The sequence below is a fragment of the Rana temporaria genome, chromosome 1, assembly GCF_905171775.1.
Source record: "Rana temporaria chromosome 1, aRanTem1.1, whole genome shotgun sequence".
Classification (NCBI taxonomy): Eukaryota; Metazoa; Chordata; class Amphibia; order Anura; family Ranidae; genus Rana; species Rana temporaria.
In genome coordinates this window covers 510,983,907-511,001,226 of record NC_053489.1, presented here as the reverse complement: position 1 = coordinate 511,001,226, position 17,320 = coordinate 510,983,907, and the positions used below count along the sequence as shown (strand labels likewise).

Here is a 17,320-nt window from a genome sequence, read left to right as displayed (position 1 = left end):
AAAAAAAAGGAAAATTTGTCATTTAAAAAAATGACAACAAAAAAATTGTCTCTTTAAGAGGCTGGGCGGGACTGACGTTTTGACGTCACTTCCGCCCAGCAGAGCTATGAGGACGGGTGGGGGCCATCTTGCCCTCACTCAAGTCCTCGCTCTCCAGGCGGCAGCATCAGATCTCCTCCGCCGCTACCGACGGCTACGGTAAGCGGCGGAGGGCGCGGAAAAGCGGCGGGAGGGGGGGGCCCCTCTCCCGCCACCGATAACCGCGATCTCGTGGCGAATCCGCCGTTATCGTTTACACGGCCGCCCACAGAAAATATGGATACCTCAGTTGTGGCAGCAGCTGCTGCCGTTACTGAGATATCCATATTTAAAAAAAGAGGACGTACATTTACAATACGCGGGTCAGCAAGTGGTTAATCTGCACAAAAACAAATTGGCCAAAATAAAATAAAATGCAAATCACTGCAAAATTAATCGATTATGAAAATAATCGTTAGTTGCAGCCCTACTTAGAACGTTCAAACATTACACATTTTTTTAGCATAGACCCTAGAGAATATTATGGTGGTTGTTGCAATGTTTTATGTTTCATTGTATTTGTGCAGATATGCTTTAAAAAAAAAAAAAAAAACATCCAACATCCCTTGTGACAGCAATAGGCAGTGTTAACTTTGTAGACTAAAACATTTTCAGCAACTAACTTATTACTATTTTAGTCTAAAAAAACACAACAATTGAGATGACTAACATACGACTAAAACTGCATTTTAGTCAAAAGACTAATAAGGCATTACAAAATTAACTACACCCATACGATTTTAGTTTAATAAAATGTATTGGAGATTTAGTCGACTAAATCTAAAACAATTGCAGAAGACCAAAAAGGAACTAAAACTAAAATGCCATTTAGACAAACTAAATTGAAATTTGCTGACAAAATGAACACTGGTGACAGGTACTCCTTATGGAGAGATCTGGGGTCTATTAGATCACACAAAGATCAGTGTGTGACGAGATGCTTTTATTTTTAAATAGCGCTGTGCACATCTGGGGAAACCGAAAGTGATGAAAATAATCGTTGTTTCCGAGTTTCCTAGACCATAGAGGTGATCAGGTGTGTAAAAGCAGCGACTGACAAACAAAAATCATATATGGACTCTGGGGGAAAGGGAATGAATGCAGTCTTATGAGTTAAATAACCCTTGTCCTAAGGCATTAGCCATAAAACTGAGGCATGCTGGAATTGGAAGGGGTTAGAAATTAGGCTATCCTTACAGCTTTGTTTTAGCAGTGTTCAATCTCCTTAAGGTGACAACATACCCAATGTTCCTGAACCAGTGTCCCGTAATAGGCAATTAAGAAATAATAAAACTAAATAATATGCAATACCTGCTGGGTCTTCCGAAATTCCTCAAGGATCTTTGCAGCCATCTCGTAGTCTTCAAGCAAATGGTACGCAATAGCATAACCAATCCAAGACGCCCTCTGTGCTGGCCTCAACTGCAGCAACTGGTACCTGGTTTCCTGCAAATAAAAAAAAAATGTGCACTTAAAGCTGAAGTTTAATCTGCTTATATTTGGCCTTCCCTGGTTCCTCCCCTCTTAACACTATAATGCCATTTTTAAATAAAATATTTTCTTAGTCATTACTTTACTACCTTATTTAGGACCCAATGATGTAATCACTGGGTCTCTGTGCTTCTATATACAATGCAGGGAGATCGTAGATAATGGCTGGTGGGTGGGTGTTCGTCCACTAACAGGCCAGGTTTTATGAATTACCTTGGGGAGATGCAGACTAGAATACTGCAATCACTGAGCAGCAAATGATATCACCTGTGATGTATTTGTTATCTTGCAAGCCAGGCCTGTTAGGTGGCCCCGAGGACAGGGTTGATGACCACTGCTGTACATAGCTTCCAGAAATAAGAGCCCTCTCAGCCCTGATGCAAGCACTAGGCTGGCTCTTGTGAAGAGGTGTGCAAGTAGCAAAACCTTTGATGGGTGGATGTTAGTATGAAGACGCGGGTGTTACTTAATGCAAATGCATACTGCCCAGTAACACCCATGTGATTATTGGCCAGGGACAGTCAGGCTGGGGAGAAAGGATCAGATTAGGGCCGAAACAACTAATCGATTAATCGACAACTAATTGATTATGAAAATTGTAATCGATTAATTTCATAATCGATTAATCCGTCAGTAACATAATGGGGTTAAAACATTTTTTTTGCCCTTTATAGTACAAAAAAGCAAATCGCTACTGTAAATATTACTTTCACTGTCCCACCGTAAAAAAATGAACCCCTTACAGTAGCAATTATTTGCTCTTTTTGTACTTATTACGTACCATTATGTTACTAAACATCTCAGGCCTGGGTTCACACCTCAGTTTTTTTGGTGCTTTTTGCAGAAACACACTACAGTTCATTTACATGTTTTCCTATGGGACAAGTTCACATCCATGATTATTTTTTCAGCTGCTGCGTATTTGGAAAGGGCAGGGACTTTTTAACGCAAAACGGTGCCATTTCGTTTTTTTGGGTTCAATGGAGAAGCTGCTGAAAAGCATGTGATGTGTTTTTTAGGCAATTTGTGTTTTGTAATCTGCCCAACAACAAATAAGCCCAAAAAAAATGAAAAATAAAAAAACAATTAAAAAAATTTAAGGATATTATCCGATTAATCGAAACAATAAATCGGCCAACTAATCGAATATGAAAATAATCGTTAGTTGCAGCCCTAGATCAGATGATAATAGGCGTCATCCAGCCAGGAAATGAGGTGGGCTCTACCTGACTTGCTGCAGCTTCTATTGCACATTTGAAAAGCTCCCAGTGTATAAGAGTGAATAAGTAATTTCAGTGCTGGAGACTGCATTTAAAATATTAAATATTTAAAAAATATATATATTTTTTTTAAAGAACAGTGAAACCTTTTGGTAGAATAATTTGTTCCAGAAGCATGCTTGTAATCCAAAGCACTCTTATATCAAAGCAAATTTCCCCATAGGAAATAATGGAAACTCAGATGATTCGTTCCACAACCATTTATTCATATAAAAAAATATTACGGCAAAAAAAAAAAAAAAACACTGTATAAAGTGCACTGTAAACATAAAACAAATTAAACTGCACTTCAAAATACTGTACCTCTGTGTTGCAAAAGTTTTAAAGGTAAACAAAAACAATGTGCACACTCACAATGTTGAGGAGTATGGTGCTTACCTATTTAAAGCCGCCGGGTATACTGTATGTAGAGTAAAGCCGCTGGTGTACAGTATACAGCTCTGTATGTAGCCAGAGGTTGGTGCTCATCTATTTAAAGCCGCTCTGTATACAGTACTGTATGTTCAGAAAAACGTATGTGGCCACAGGTTCAGCTCACAGCACTTCCTAGGGAACTGTTGACATCACTCCCAGGTACACTCGCCCCTGTTGGGAGTGTCTGAGTGTCTACTAGAAGCGCTGGGAGCCACCCCGTGAACACGTCCCCATTGTGACGAAACGTCGGGAGGAGACGCTCTGACGTTGCCGCGTTTACCAGGTGTAAGGATCCGGATATCCGGACGCACGCCTATACACAGTCCGGCCGGCTGTGTTGTTTTTTTATCTTGTACCCAATTTTATGTCCGCTTGATGCCTATTCTTTCTTTGGAAATGTAAGTAAGCATTTAGCCTTTTTATGCTACAATAAACCAGCACAGTATTACACTATATTCCTCTCTTGGTGTCTCTTTTGCATCTATGGAGCCTGGATTTTATTGGTGAATATCAATTTATGGATACTGCTGGTTGAAGATTACCCTGTATGTTGCTGCTGGATTTGATTTCATGCCTAATTTTTACTGAATTCTGGTAAGAGTCAGTACTATCTGTGGTGGAGGTCTCCTGTTGGTCTAAACACAGCGTGGTTGATATCACTGTTAGTCGGAAGATTCCTTTTCATCACACACCTGTGGACTACTTTAACCTTTTGGCTCACTTGGACTGTTAATGTGTTTTATTAATTTAGATACATTTGAGTCAATTAGTGGCTATATATAAATTGCACTTCTTCATTAATGGTGCTTATCACCATATATTTAATTATTTGGTTTAATTAGTCACCGGTCTTTCACCATTTTTATTTTTTATTTTTGAACTAGCGCGACTTCCTTTTTCTTATTATGCTTGTTTGTGCTGTATGGCACACTTAAGACGCGGCTGGTATTTATTTATTTTTTGCACTATATGCTGGGTCTGCGCAACAATCTTCTCTCTTTTTTCTGGGAGCCACCATTGCCCGCAAATCTCTGGCCACATACAAAGCTGTACTGTATACCAGCAGCTTCACTGTACATATACACAGCTGCTTTACATGGATGAGCAGCAGACTCCTTTACATTGCGAGTGCAATTTATTTATTTTTTACATAAAAAAAAAAAAAAAAAAACTCGTATATCAAGACAGCGCTCGTAGATCAAGGCAAAAAAAAAAAAAGTTGCTCAACTTTTAAAACACCCATAAAACACGTTACTCGTAAACCAAGGTTTCACTGTACTCTAAAGGCACTTTTTCACTGAGGTAGAGACTGTCGGATACATAATGCTGGTATTGGTGAATAGAAAATTGTAAAAAATTATACATACCCGGTAACCCTCAAGGTCTCGCATTTGGATTTGAAGCAGAGAGAGATCCCTAAGGATCTGCAGATTGTCTTTGTCCCATTTCAATGCATTTCTATAACACTTGATGGCTTCATCATACTTTTTATCAGATCTTTGTAATAATCCATATACATGCCAGCCTTAACAGACTAGTTAAGAAAGATTCCAAGTCAATATACCACAGACACACACACACCGTTACACACACGCTTTTTATCACAGCTATGCCAAATACTAAAAATAGAAAAAGCACCTATAAATGTGGTGGCTGGTTTAATTAAAGCGGTGTTTCACCCTGCAGAACAACTTTTTAGCATAAAATTCGGCATAGTAGCGCGAGCTACAGTATGCCGGTCTTAATTTTTTTATCCCCGTACTCACAGTGTAATCGTACATAGAAGATTCCGACTGCCCGCGGGGAATGGGCGTTCCTTTCAAGAGGGAGGGTGATTGACGGCCGGCTCTGGCACGTCACGCTCCCCGAAGACAGCCGGGAACAGGTCTCGGCTCTTCACGGCGCCTGCGCACAGACTATGCGCAGGCGCCATGAAGAGCCAAGCCTATTTCGGCTATTTCCGGAGAAGCGTGACGCGCCAGAGCCGGCCGTCAATCACCTTCCGTCTGGATTGGAACGCCCATTCCCCGTGGGCAGTCGGATTCTTCTATGTACGATTACACTGTGAGTACGGGGATAAAAAAATTAAGACAGGCATACTGTAGCTCGCGCTACTATGCCGAATTTTATGCTAGAAGAAAAAAAATTATTTTTTTTATAGGGTGAACCCCCGCTTTAAGGCAATTAGTGCATACCAAAAGCGGAAACCTGAAGGCCACTTTGTTACCAAGAATACAACTTGGACAGGATTATAAGGTGTACAAAGGATACAGACATGACTCTTTAGATCATTTCTCAGTCCTCTTCGTACAAGATCATAAGCATCCTCTTTCTTCCCAAGACAATTTAAAGTCAATCCTTTCATTGCCAGAGTTTCTGAAGAGACAAACAGTATAGTTAGTGATCCTGTCGGTTGCATTTATTGCAATAAGATAATGAAATTGTATTCCTAGACCAGTAAATCAACACAAATACACAGAAAACACTTCATCATTACTTACCCCCATGTTCAGCAAATTTGGGATTGGAAAGAATCTGCTTACAAAACTTCAACCCATTTCGATATTGCTTGTGTTCATAACATCGCTGAATAAAAGAGAATTGAAAACTTTCAGCTACACAATAAAGTTTCAAACAAACAATCTATATGTTCACGCAACACAAAATAAGATCACAAGAACACACAAAACCTAAAAACAGATACCTTGCAGTGAATTTAAACCCCAACACTAAACTGATCTTATTTGCTCCATTATGGTCTTTTAAACTGCATGGCAAGGCAAAATTCATAACATTTAGTATATCCCTGTAATTCATACACTTCATGTTTTGCCCGTTTAACTGGGTTAAATTCCCACACAAAGGTTGAAATATCTCACAATATTTGTGCAGCGGTTTATCAAAGCTACATTTTCAATACATTACACAATACTTGTACAATTATCCTTTCGATTTACCAAAACGAAGGGCCCGCTTCTATGACATAAAAAATAAGATTTTGGGGATTTTTATAAAATATATTTTAATAAAATGCTTTTGCAGTAAAAATCTATCTAATTATAAATAGAAAACCAAGATACATTTATTCAGCACAAGGCTGTTCATTTTGCAATATTTACATTTTTTGGTAAACTCATTCAATGAATTCAAGCGGAGAACATGCAGTGCCATTGATGCAGTCACACAATGGCAGTTATTTACAAAAGGCAATTCCACAAGTGCAAACTACAAGTACAAAGTGCACTTGAAATTTCACTGAAAGTGCAGTCGTAAATCTGAGTAGATCTGAAATGAGGGGAAGCTCTGCTGATTGTATAATCCAATCATGTGCAAGCTAAAATGCGGTTTATTTTCCTTGCACTTCTGCACTTTCAGTGCAATTTCAAGTGCACTTTTTAGTAAATAACCCCCAATGTCACAGTAACCATGAGAGAAAACAGTTCAGGAATATTTATTTATTCCATTATTTTGCAAATCTATGTACACTACAAACTGTATGATTGAAGAGAACTTAATCTGTACCAGACTCTAAGGCTCCATTCACATCTAGGCGGACGAAATCGCGGGGTTTTGTCCCGCGAATTGCGGCGGCAAATAGCGGCGTTTTGTACCGCGATTTGCGGCGACAAAACGCCGCGATTGTCCGCCTAGATGTGCCCCTAGGATGTGCCCCTCTATGGAGATGGTCCCTGAACGCCGAAAGCCGCCTGAAAAAAAGGTCCGGGACCTTTTTTCAGGCGACAGGCGTGGAGATGTGAACCATCTCCATAGAGGGCAATGTGTTTCCAGCCCACTGGCGGCAGTGGCGTCACACTACAGGCGACAAAACGCCTAGGTGTGAATGGGGACTAAGTGTGAAGAGGAAAGGCAAGCAGTATAAAAGGGAAGCCTTCCAAGCAGCTTATAAAACTTGGTCTTTCTGTACATATTTTGAAGTGGCTTATTCCTCCTTTGAGGAGCAAAATGGTGGCTGGCCGTTTAAAAATATTCTTTTTTTTTTTTTTAAGTTCCTCTACCTGTAGAGTAAATCAGGTAATACAATATTGTTTTATTTAAATAAAATTATTTTAGTATTTCTCCAACTATGTGTGATTAACCTAAAATTGATTCTGATATAGCTGTTTTAATAACCCGACAGCTTAATATTCTAAATAGGAAACCTTCATTTTGTTTGCAAATATTAAAGATGCCAACAACCAAGAAGTCCTTACATATAAAGAGTGCCTGTCATTTCAGATACATCAAGTCAGCGCCTGTTAGCGGACATCCACTCACTTGCTGCCACCACATCCCTCACCTTGTTGGGTCACTGCCGCATCACCAGCCGTCCCATTAAAGTGAATGGGGCTGTCGGTGAGTCAACAGCGGGTCAGAGGAGGAGACTCTGCGGGACAGAGATGACAATTGCTCTTTAAAAATGATTTAAATTAATCCTTTTTTACTAGCGATTTAAATCGGATTAAAATCAAATCCACCCTGCGCACGAGCAGCAGGAAACTGGCTGTGAAGCCTCAAGGCGTCACTTCCTGTTTCCCTTACTTCAGATGCCGGCGCCTGCAACCAAAGCCGTTTGAAGAATCACCCCGGTGAGGACATCGCTGGACAGGTTAGTGTCCCTACACCAAAATGTAAAAGGCTCCTATTTTAAATAAAAATTTTGCACACAAAGAAAATGTATGTATGTATATATATATATATATATATATATATATATATATATATAAATAAATAAATGGAGTTTATGTTGAGTAAAGAGTTATGAAATAAATCAGACCTCAACACGTTGTGCACCGGCAAAAACCGCTACATACAGTGCCTACAAATATGTCCTTACAACTTACCAGTGTAGACTTGTCTGTAAATGAGAGACCTAGAATTATTGCTCTCACTCTGTCATGTGCAGCAGTTTTATGCAATTGTCATTTACATGCACCCCCATGTGCATTTATTTACATTCGAATGCGTGCGCACAGGGTGGTAGCAGTGCTTTACATTTCTTTGTTATTTTTGTATCCACTTACATTAATTGCCATCACAAAGAAGCAACAAACCCCCTATGTGATAACATTGGGCTCATGACTGACTGGTACTGATTATGAAGACATCAGGGGTCTCAGCTCCAGACAATGGAGAATAGAATGTGCCTGATCTGGTACCCACTGTTCTATCCGGGATACACAAAAATGTGTATTTCCAAGGACAGAACAATTCTCGCTGATCAAATCAAAATGAATATTCATATCGTGAAAACATACAAAGTATTGCACTTAGATCAAAAGCGATAACGCAACGTGAAAGCAATAAATATAGAACTTGTCTTTCCACCCCAGCAGTAGTATCTATTTAGAAACTTTGAGATCTCTAGATAAAACTGGACCAGCCAGTATAAAACGCTTCTGCAACCGACAATGCTAAACCAAACTCCTAAAAAAGCAATACTCGCTGGTTTTGAAATGTATGGCTTAACCATAATTACATTTTTTTTTTTTTTGAATGAACATTTTTATAAAACATCGAAATACAAAATAAGTCACATTTCTTCATATGTACATCTTGTGATATAACTCCCCCTCCCACTCCTATAAGAAGCATATTGATCGGTTTGGTGGGACAATTTATAAAGAAATGGAGATGATCAGCGACTTATAACGGCATTGTGATAGGGGGGGGGCAGAGGAAAATCTGTGGGGGGGGGGGGGGGGGGGAGACTGACCAACACCAGTGATAAATGATACTATGCACTGTACCAGCTGGCAAGGGGTTAAAGTTGTAGTAAACCACAATAAAAAAGACCGCCGGCGCAGATTACATCACAATGAGTGGGGGAGGTGCATGGCATACTAGCACATTATGTCCTCTCTCTGTCACGCCGAAAGCACTTCAGTCAGTGATGATGTCATCAGTTGCATATACAGTATATTTCTCCTCAAGGTGACACTTTCTGTACCTCATTATAGACTCACCTATAGGGGACAATCATACGAAGGATTTTACCCCCCCCCCCCTCATTAAGGGGCAATTAGGGGACGATGTGCGACTTGCTAATCAGGGAGGATCTCCTCTGCAGGTCCCGCCCATAAATGATTGGCTGACCATTCCTCACCACCGGACAGGAAATCTGGGAACCTTCAGCCCCTCCTCTTCCCGGCAACAGATCAAAGCCCGGCAGAGGTTCTAACCTCTGAAGTGGGCGGAGTTGCACTTTAAGGGACTCCCATCGGGATTTTCCCTGCGGATGAAATTTGTTCCCAACTTTCGGAAAGATCAGCCCACAGAAGAGGCCGGACTTTCTGCAAGGAGGGGATTATTCTGGCACCGAATTAAACCCCCCCGAGCCACAAGACAAGACTGGGGGGGCCTTGGCAGTGCCGCCATAATTACATTTTAATGGAACTTAAAGGTCCAAGCTAAAATCCCTTGAAGTTAATTGCTGATAAACAGCAACTGAGTGCTAGCTACTGCTCCCTATGGCACATGCCATGAAGCAACAAGTCATAATGTATTGCACTCAATTGCAGCATTGCATTATATGGTATTAATTTCACCATAGGGAGCAACAGAAATCTCTATTTATACTCATCTTTCCCACCATCTGTTCTCAGCTTTCCTGTCTGGAAGAGCTCCAGGCACCAGAAGAATTTTACAACTAGGGTTGTCCCGATACCACTTTAAGACCGAGTACAAGTACCGATACTTTTTTTTCCCAAGTACTCACCGATACTTTTTTTTTTATCTCATGTGACAGCGGCACATGTCAGTATGTTTTTTTTTATCTTTATCAATTTTTTTTTAATTTTTTACATTTTTTTTTTTATAATGCTTTCTTTTTTTTAAGGGGGGGGGGGAGTGGACCGTGTCAGTGTGTTTTTTCTTAATTTTTTTTATTTTCTACAATCTTTTTATTTATCTATCAATTTTTTTCAGCCCTGTTGGGGGGGCTTTGGTGAGATATCAGGGGTCTTAACAGACCTCTGACATCTTCCCTTTGAGACAGGGAAAGGGACTAAGGACACATGTTCCCCTGTCCCTTTCTCAGCTGCATCAGCTGCGCTGAAAATGAATGGAGTGAAGACAGGTATAAAAGACAGCGTCTTCTCTTTATTCATAAACTGAAACATTTGTAAACATAGGTTACAATGTTTCAGTTATGTGAATGGTCCATTCGGAGCAGTAAGGAGCCGGATTTACCGGCTCCTACCCTGCTCTCCATCCTGACATTTCCAGGGGGTGGAGGAGGAGCACCGAAGGGGAGAGAAACATGGCGGCATACACCGGATACACACGGCGGCATACACGGCAGCCTTCAGCCGCTTTAAAATCAGAGGTGATCGGTGCTTGTAACTTCCCCATGCACGATCACCGCTGACAGTACAAGTACCGGGTGAAGCATCGGGAGCATTTGCCCGAGTACAAGTACTCGGGCAAATGCTTAGTATTGGTACCGATACTAGTATCGGTCCAACCCTACTTACAACCGACATTCTTACAGGTGTGTCTGATGCCATTGGCTCCTGCTGCTGTCAGTCAAATCCTGCGAGGAGTGGGTGAGCTGCATTATGGACATACAAAGCCCAGCTTGGGAGTGTGCCCGCTATTGTGGCACATGCAAGAAAGGAAGAGCGGACACCGACAGGGGACTCCATCAGGTATGTAAAAGCCCTTCATATGTTTGGAAAAACAGAAACCGGAGCCTTCAGTAACACTTTAAAGTTAAACTCCGGGAACCAAGCTACTTTTATAACTGTGCAGACATACCGAGTTTAAGTGGTGGGCCACCCAAATTTAGATTTTTTTTAACCACTTGCTTTCCAGCCCATAGTCAAAATACGTCCTGTGTTTAAAGATGGATATCTCAGTAACGGCAGCAGCTGCTGCCACAACTGAGGTATCCATCTTTAGTGCCGACGGTCCTGTACACGATAACGGCGGTCTCCGCGGCGGATTCGCCGCGAGATCTCCGTTATCGGTGGCGGGAGAGGGCCCCCCCCTCCCGCCGCTGTCCCGCGCCCTCTGCCGCTTACCGGAGCCGTCGGTAGCGGCGGAGGGGATCGCGACCATCCGGCAGCTGAGCGGGGACGAGACTGAAGGAAAAATCTCCTTCGCCCGTCCCCCATAGCTCTGCTGGGCGGAAGTGACGTCAAAACGTCAGTCCCGACAAGCCTCTTAAAGAGACATTTTTTTTTTTGTCATTTAAAAAAAATGACATTTCCAAATTTTTTTTTTTTTTTTTGCATTTAAGTCTAAATATGAGATCTGAGGTCTTTTTGACCCCAGATCTCATATTTAAGAGGACCTGTCATGCTTTTTTCTATTACAAGGGATGTTTACATTCCTTGTAATAGGAATAAAAGTGATCATTTTTTTTTTTTTTCAGTGTTAAAAATTCAAAAATAAATAAAAATAAATGCGAAAAGCAAAAAAATTTTTTTTTAAAGCGCCCTGTCCCGACGAGCTCGCGCGTAGAAGCGAACGTATACGCGAGTAGCGCCGACATATGAAAACGGTATTCAAACCACACAAGTGAGGTATCGCCGCAATCGTTAGAGCGAGAGCAATAATTTTAGCCTTAGGCCTACTCTGTAACTCAAAAAATGCAACCTGTAGAATTTTTTAAACGTCGCCTATCAAGATTTTTAAGGGTAAAAGTTTGACGCCATGCCACGAGCGGGCGCAATTTTTAAGCGTGACATGTTGGGTATCATTTTACTCGGCGTAACATTATCTTTCACAATATATAAAAAAATTGGGCCAAATTTATTGTTGTCTTATTTTTTAATTTAAAAAAGTGAATTTTTTCCAAAAAAAGTGCGCTTGTAAGACCGCTGCGCAAATACGGTGTGACAAAAAGTATTGCAATGACTGCCATTTTATTCTCTAGGGTGTTAGAAAAAAATATATATAATGTTTGGGGTTTTTAAGTAATATTCTAGCAAAAAAAAACTGTTTTAGTCTCGTAAACACTGAATCTGAAAAACAGGCTCAGTAACGAAGTGGTTAAAAAGTCAGCAGCTACAAATACTGCAGCTGCTGACTTTTAAAAAATGGACACTTACCTGTCCAGCGCGCCCACGATGTCGGCAGCCGAGGCCAAGAAATCGCTTGTCTCTCGGCTGCCCCCGCCGGCATTTTTGGTGAGGGAATCGGGAAGTGAAGCATTGTAGCTTCACTGCCCGGTTCCCTACTGCGCATGCGCGAGTAGCGCGGCGTGACCTCACTGGTCTCCGCTGTATCTTGGGACCAGTGTGTTTCCCCAGGAAACAGCGGCAGGGGGGGGTGGTTGATGTGGCATGACTCCCATGGAAGTATATGCCCAGAAGTGGATGCAAATACCTGTCTTAGACAGGCATCTGCACCCCCCTCCCCCTGAAAGGTGCCAAATGTGACACCGGAGGGTAAAAGTTCTGAAAAGTGGAAGTTCCATTTTTGGGTGGAACTTCACTTTAAGTCCAACGAGGTGCAAGCCACCCGTGGACTTCGCTTTATTTTAGATCTTACATTTAAGGTGCTTCTGATGGATACACTCCCAAGGCCGAGGGGGGAGATGCAGTCTTCACACACAGCATCTTTGCCAACCCACTCCTTTGCAGCCTCTTCACAGAAGTAGCTATCCTAACATTTATAGAAGGTGGTTTTTGTGCCCGATGCTCTTTGCTAGCAGAAAAAAAAAATCTGTGTGCCCCTTGGAGAAGCTAGGAAATAATGCACCGTTATGCCCTGTAGCCGAACCGCCGCCATAGAAGCTCACACTCAAGCAATGCACTTTGCCAGGACCCAGCTAAGGGGACCTTTGTCAGCAGCCATGGCCCTCCTTGGGCACTGAAAACAGCAATGGAGGGATCACACCAGGCCAGGAGTAGGCAAAGCAGGTTAACGCATTTCCTGTCCCAGAGGAAGGCTTTCTGCATCTCAGGGCCTGTCCTGGAAGACGATTTGAAAAAAATACACCACAGAGTAAGTAGGGTGAATAGGGGAATTGGACTAGATTTGTTACCCTGCAATAGAGTCGGCAAGGGTGAATAAAATTCTCTTTATTATGTCCAAAGAGTACACGTGCCAAACAGCCAACAGTAATGTGTTTCAGCCTACTGAGGCCTTATTCAGAGTTGATTGTATGATTGGGCGCCATTATCTTGAATGTGTGTCTATTTGTTGCCCTGTAGTGCTACGTGAGAAATCAGGAAGTGTCATGGTTTACCGTTTGTGAGTGGGCAGAGCCCGAGGGGAATTCTGAGTGATTAGTTCTTCAGACCCGCCTTGCCTTTGATTGACAGCAGTAGGCCGATTTTATAGCTGCTTTTAGTCTAAATAGTAGCTATGGAATCCACCCACTGCCATCCACTGTCAATTACAAGCAAGGCAGTCTTAATAGGGAACTAGTCTCAGACTTCCCCATCAGACTATAGATCCAACAACAAAACTCCTCAGCTATGCACTCATCTGTGTGAAAGGCACAGCGGCTGGGCAGGGCCCTCAGTGTTACCGAGTTGCACTTATGAGGTAGTGTTTAGTAAGGCCATGTTTACAACCATTGTAGTGCAAAGAAGTGACAGAATTCTTCAGCGTGTCTACTTAAAGCGGGGGTTCACCCTTAGAGGGCACTTTTTCCCCTTAGCTTCCTGCTCGTTTTCTCTAGGGGAATCGGCTATTTGTATTAAAATATGAGCAGTACCCGTTTTCGAGCTGCATCTTCTTCCGTCGCTTCTGGGTATGGGCTTCGGGAATGGGCGTTCCTTCTTGATTGACAGTCTTCCGAGAGGCTTCCGACGGTCGCATCCATCGCGTCACGATTTTCCGAAAGAAGCCGAACGTCGGTGCGCAGGCGCAGTATAGAGCCGCACCGACGTTCGGCTTCTTTCGGCTACGAGTGACGCGATGGATGCGACCGTCGGAAGCCTCTCGGAAGAATGTCAATCAAGAAGGAACGCCCGCTCCCGAAGACCCATACCCGGAAGCGACGGAAGAAGATGCAGCCCGAAAACGGGTAAGTACGGCTCATATTTTAATACAAATAGCCGATTCCCCTAGACCGAACGAGCAGGAATCTAGGGGAAGAAAATTTTTTTTTTTAGAAATGGGTGAACTCCCGCTTTAAGAATGACACTCTACGGATTCTAGCCACTATGTTGGATATTTATCTGACCATAACCTAAAAAGTGTTTAGTTGTATTACAGAATATCAGAGTAAATTCACTTTTCTGAAGGCAACAACCTTTTTCTGTTTTGCCCTAGCTTCTATAAATTAGTCCCTTCAAACTTTAATAATGCAATTATTACCAAAAACCACCACAGAAAATGAATGCAAGCTTCCAGTGTTTGTAGTTGGTATCTTTGGGCAGATACCAGCTTCCAAACCTTTAGAGGATTCCAATAATTGTTTCTGCACTTAAAGTGGATGTAAACCCCCCAAAAAAATGTTTTAATTAAAGCTTGTGCCTTGTACAGTATAGGACAGTGATGGAGAACCTTGGCACCCAAATGTTTTGGAACTACATTTCCCATGATGCTCAACTTCACTGCAGAGTTCATGAGCATCATGGGAAATGTAGTTCCAAAACATCTGGGTGCCAAGGTTCCCCATCACTGGTATAGGATTTCATGTCATCTGTGCCCAGTCTTGCCACAAAAAGTTAATCCAGCTCTGAGCAGTCCTCTTATCTTTTTTCAGTGAGATAAAAACTGACACACAGAAATAGGAGTCAGTTCTTCCCCCTTGTTGTAAGTGACAGGTGATTTACATATCTCATGCATGAGCCTCAGCGAGACATTCTGTGAATTTCAGATCCCCTCGTCCTTTCTTTTCCAGCTCTTCCATGATTGGCTGCTCCACACCTCAGCATGATTGGGCATGCTGAAGTCATGTGGTGATTATTCTGGGTTTTTACTGGATGTTAGTGATCATAGCAGAAGTTCAGTGTAAGAAATACACAGGAAAAAATACATGTTGACAAGGGGAGTGTAGAGGTGGGCAGGGAGTCCAACATCACGACTCCATCCACTTTTGGCTGCGGACATGAGTTAGCTGGCCACCAAGACTGGTCCACAACTAACTAGGATCCTGTTTATATATTTTATAGAATTACTTAAAGTGGTACTCAACACTGCTGGGACACTTGTACGCTCTTAAAGTGGTTGTAAACCCTTTAGAACTACTTTAAGCTACAGTTAAGCCTAGATTAAGGCTTACCTGTAGGTGCTTGAAATGTCTCCTAAACCTACACGGTTTAGGAGATACTTTCAATTTCCCCGTACAACGCCATCTACTGCGCATGCGCCGTCTTGAAAGGGCACTAGGGGTGTAACGGATCGTCACCGATCCGTGATCCGAACGGGCCACCCCGTTCGGATCGGCACACCCCGCGATCCGCGGAGCCTAGGCCTAGGAAAGTCCCCGGCTTCGGCCTAGCTCCGGAGCGGCGGCCAGTCTGCTTGCCAGAGCCCAGCGTGACACGCCTCCCCGGGGAGGCGTGTCACGCTGTGCACTGGGCTCTAGCAAGCTGAATGGGAATGTTAGCAGTGAAGCACTGGTGTGAGAGGAGGGGGGGAAAGGGGGAAAAAAGAGCACAATAGCAATTCACAGGGGTGGATTAAAGAGGAAGCAGGTGAGGCTGTTTGGGACTTAAAGTACAATCTTGATGTTTTTACAGCAAAAAAAAAATATATATATATATATATATATATATATATATATATATATATATATATATATATATATATATATATTTTTTTTTTTTGCTGTAAAAACATCAAGATTGTACTTTAAGTCCCAAACAGCCTCACCTGCTTCCTCTTTAATCCACCCCTGTGAATTGCTATTGTGCTCTTTTTTCGGATCAGCAAAAAAAAAAAAAGGTTCCTTTTTTTAATTGGTCCAAAAAAAAAAATATATTATTTTATTTTATTTTAATATATATATATATATAATTTTTTTTTTTTTTTGGACCAATGAAAAAACTGACCCTTTTTTTTTTTGCTGATCCGAAAATGATCCGATCCGTGACTCCTGATCCGAGGATCGATCCGATCCGTGAGTTTTTTAATCCGTTGCACCCCTAAAGGGCACACTGTGCCGTTTCAAGCTGGGGTCATGCCGTAACTGGCGGCTCCCACGCACATGCGCAGGAGTGACGTCACGCAACACCGGCCAATCACAGAGCTGGAGTTCGCGGCCCCGGAAGAAAGAGGGGTGAAGAATGGACGCTCATTGCCAGCGAGGAAAACTGGGACATCGCGGCTACTCCTGCAGGTCAGTGTCACATAATGGGCTACTTTGCGATGCATAGTAGCCCATTATGCCTTACCTTTGCAGGGAAACAAAGAGGGAGTAAAAAAACATAAGGGTTTACTTCCTCTTTAAAGTGATTGTAAAGTCTTGCTTAAAATAAATTAAAAAAAATAACAAACATGTCATACTTAACGCCACTGTGCAGTTGGTTTTGCACAGGGTAGCCTGGATCCTCCCTCTTCTCGGGTCCCTCTTCGCTGTTCCTGGCCCCTCCCTCCTGTCCAGTACCCTCACAGCAAGCAGCTTGCTATGGGGGCACCCAAGCAGAGTCACAGATCAGTGTGTCCATTCAGACACAGAGCCCCAATCCACCCCCAACCATCTCTTCCGATTGGCTGACTTTGATTGACAGCCGTGGGTGTCACTGGCGTCGCTGCTGTGTTTCAGCCAAGCAGGAGAGACCCAGATGGCTAAAAAAATCGTGGACTCGAGCTGGAGAGAGATGGGGCTCATGTAAGTAGTTAGGGAGGCTGCTACACACAGAAGGTTTTTTATCTTAATATATAAAATGCATTAAGATAAAAAACCTTCTGCCTTTACAACTCCTTTAACCCCTTCCCGACCGCCGCATGTACATATACGTCGGCAGAATGGCACGTACAGGCACATTGGCGTACCTGTACGTCCCTGCCTTTTCGCGGGTCGGGGGTCCGATCGGGACCCCCCCAGCGACATGCGGCGGTCGGGTTCCCGCGGGGAGTGATCCGGGACGACGGCGCGGCTATTTGTTTATAGCCGCTCCGTCACGATCGCTCCCCGGAGCTGAAGAACGGGG

General features: G+C 42.6%; 1 protein-coding gene and 1 non-coding gene across 2 annotated transcripts in view; both read right to left on the bottom strand.

The window, feature by feature from the left end:
- The window catches only part of NAA15 (N-alpha-acetyltransferase 15, NatA auxiliary subunit), a 62,375-nt gene that overhangs the window by 37,840 nt on the left and 7,215 nt on the right, over positions 1-17,320 (bottom strand). Inside the window, exons 2-5 of the mRNA XM_040331134.1 lie at positions 5,765-5,849; positions 5,535-5,639; positions 4,631-4,788; positions 1,390-1,524 (exon numbers count right to left, since the gene is read on the bottom strand). Of these exons, the coding sequence (XP_040187068.1) occupies positions 1,390-1,524; positions 4,631-4,788; positions 5,535-5,639; positions 5,765-5,849 (483 nt within the window). The remainder of the gene's footprint in view (positions 1-1,389; positions 1,525-4,630; positions 4,789-5,534; positions 5,640-5,764; positions 5,850-17,320) is intronic.
- LOC120925420 lies at positions 9,504-9,634 on the bottom strand. Its single transcript, XR_005746693.1, has one exon. It is a non-coding gene; the product is annotated as a small nucleolar RNA SNORA35 (small nucleolar RNA).